Here is a 1668-nt window from a genome sequence, read left to right as displayed (position 1 = left end):
ACAGCGTCTGATGCAGGTTCTGCAGCAGCTTCTTCCCCGCCGCCATCACACTGATGAATAAAATGGAAAGAAAAATGGCTGAATGTGGAAAAACTAAATCACATCACATCTTATGTTTACATCTGATCACTGCTGATTTTACCCTTGGTCTAGATTTTTCCATCTAGATCAGATCCTTGTTTATTCTGGTTCTGTATTTATAATCAATGTGAAGCTCTAACTGCTCCAAACTCCTCAACAGAACCTTTGATTGTTTCTGTGAAATTATTTCTAAAATCCCCCAACAGTCGAAGCTTCACAGAAACCAGAATGAAGCTGAAGGTTTATTGGTTCTAATTAAACATGTTTAACGGCTGATAAACAGGAAGTAGTTTTCTAGTGTTTCCTGCCCTGAATCACAACAAACCCTGACTGTTTTATCTGCAGGAACTCCAGCAGTAAACAGTCTATTTCTTTATTTCTATGTCCTGTTTAACCAGTATAGCTCTGGGAATCTATGTCGCAGAGCTAGATGATAGCAGAACAGCTTTACTCTCACATGAATGTTTGGTAGATATACTAAACTTTATTGAAAATTTACAGCGGAGATGGAAAGGGAGGTGAGAAAGAAAGAAAGAGAGGATAAGAATAAAGGAGAAAGAGAAATAAAAGAAAAAGGACAAAACAATGCAGCAAAATAAACAACAGAAAGATCTACAGGAACTCGTAGACGTCTGCTTCCACTCCTGCATGGGAGGAGAGCGGAAAAAACCTGAGAGCAAAACAACAGCATGAAGAAAACCAACTGAAAGCAAGGTAAAGATCAGAAAGCTTGCAGAGTAACAGGAAGGCCTTAGATCTCCATGTGCTGAAGGAAAACCTGCAGTGATATCAATCTGGTTAGTTTATATCTGTAGCTGCTGCTCAGTATTTAGTCTCCATGAAGGCCTGGAACCAAACTGCTGTGGTACGTATGCATGAGCATGTTCGTTTATAAAGGATTCACTGCTTCTTCTGAAGGTAAATATGCTCAATAGCAGGAGTGGGCGGCCCCAGGCTCGCCCTGCAGGGGCCCAGCATAGATAGGAGGCAACAGGAGCCCCAGATACTGGAGGGACCCCAGATCACTGGGGAGCGCAGACAGGGATGGCCCCTCCCACCACAGATCTGCTCTATATAAATCTATTATCTAAATAAATTATATCTATTTATTTTTCATCCTTTTTTACATTCCAACCTTTTACTATCCTGTATTTGTTCTATAATGTCTTCATGGCATTCCCTGGTTCATTTTATTATAGATCAATTAAGCTAAAGTTAATTAGTAGATAGAGATCCATTGGATCAGGATGACAGTAAGAACTGGTATCTATGCAGGATCCTGGAACCATGAAGAGACCCGCAGCAGAGCGGCCCTCACTGCATCACAGGCTGGATAGATATCAGATATTAGACATAAACCAACAGGAAGCAGGAGGCAGTGATGCTTCTGTGAACTGGATAATCAGAGTCTCTATGAAATAGAAATATGATGAGGTTTTATTTCAGAGGAAAACACATTAAGCTATTTCTGCCCATTCAGCGCTGCAGAGCAGATTTTCACCGTCTGTCCCTCTGAGTTCTGCACAGCTCAGAAATCAGACGATCACTTTCTGTGTTCATTTGATGCAATCCTGGCATCAGTCATTG

General features: G+C 41.1%; 1 protein-coding gene across 1 annotated transcript in view; it reads right to left on the bottom strand.

The window, feature by feature from the left end:
- Positions 1-163, bottom strand: part of LOC107102314 (cytochrome b5 domain-containing protein 1) — a 3165-nt gene extending 3002 nt beyond the window's left edge. The window contains exon 1 of the mRNA XM_015401567.1: positions 143-163. Within this exon, the coding sequence (XP_015257053.1) occupies positions 143-163 (21 nt within the window). The remainder of the gene's footprint in view (positions 1-142) is intronic.
- Positions 164-1668: the final 1505 nt, after the last annotated feature.

Source organism: Cyprinodon variegatus, unplaced genomic scaffold (genome assembly GCF_000732505.1).
Source record: "Cyprinodon variegatus isolate N-32 unplaced genomic scaffold, C_variegatus-1.0 Scaffold1233, whole genome shotgun sequence".
Classification (NCBI taxonomy): Eukaryota; Metazoa; Chordata; class Actinopteri; order Cyprinodontiformes; family Cyprinodontidae; genus Cyprinodon; species Cyprinodon variegatus.
The sequence above is the reverse complement of the archived record's forward strand: the minus strand, read 5'-3'. Positions and strand labels throughout refer to the sequence as shown.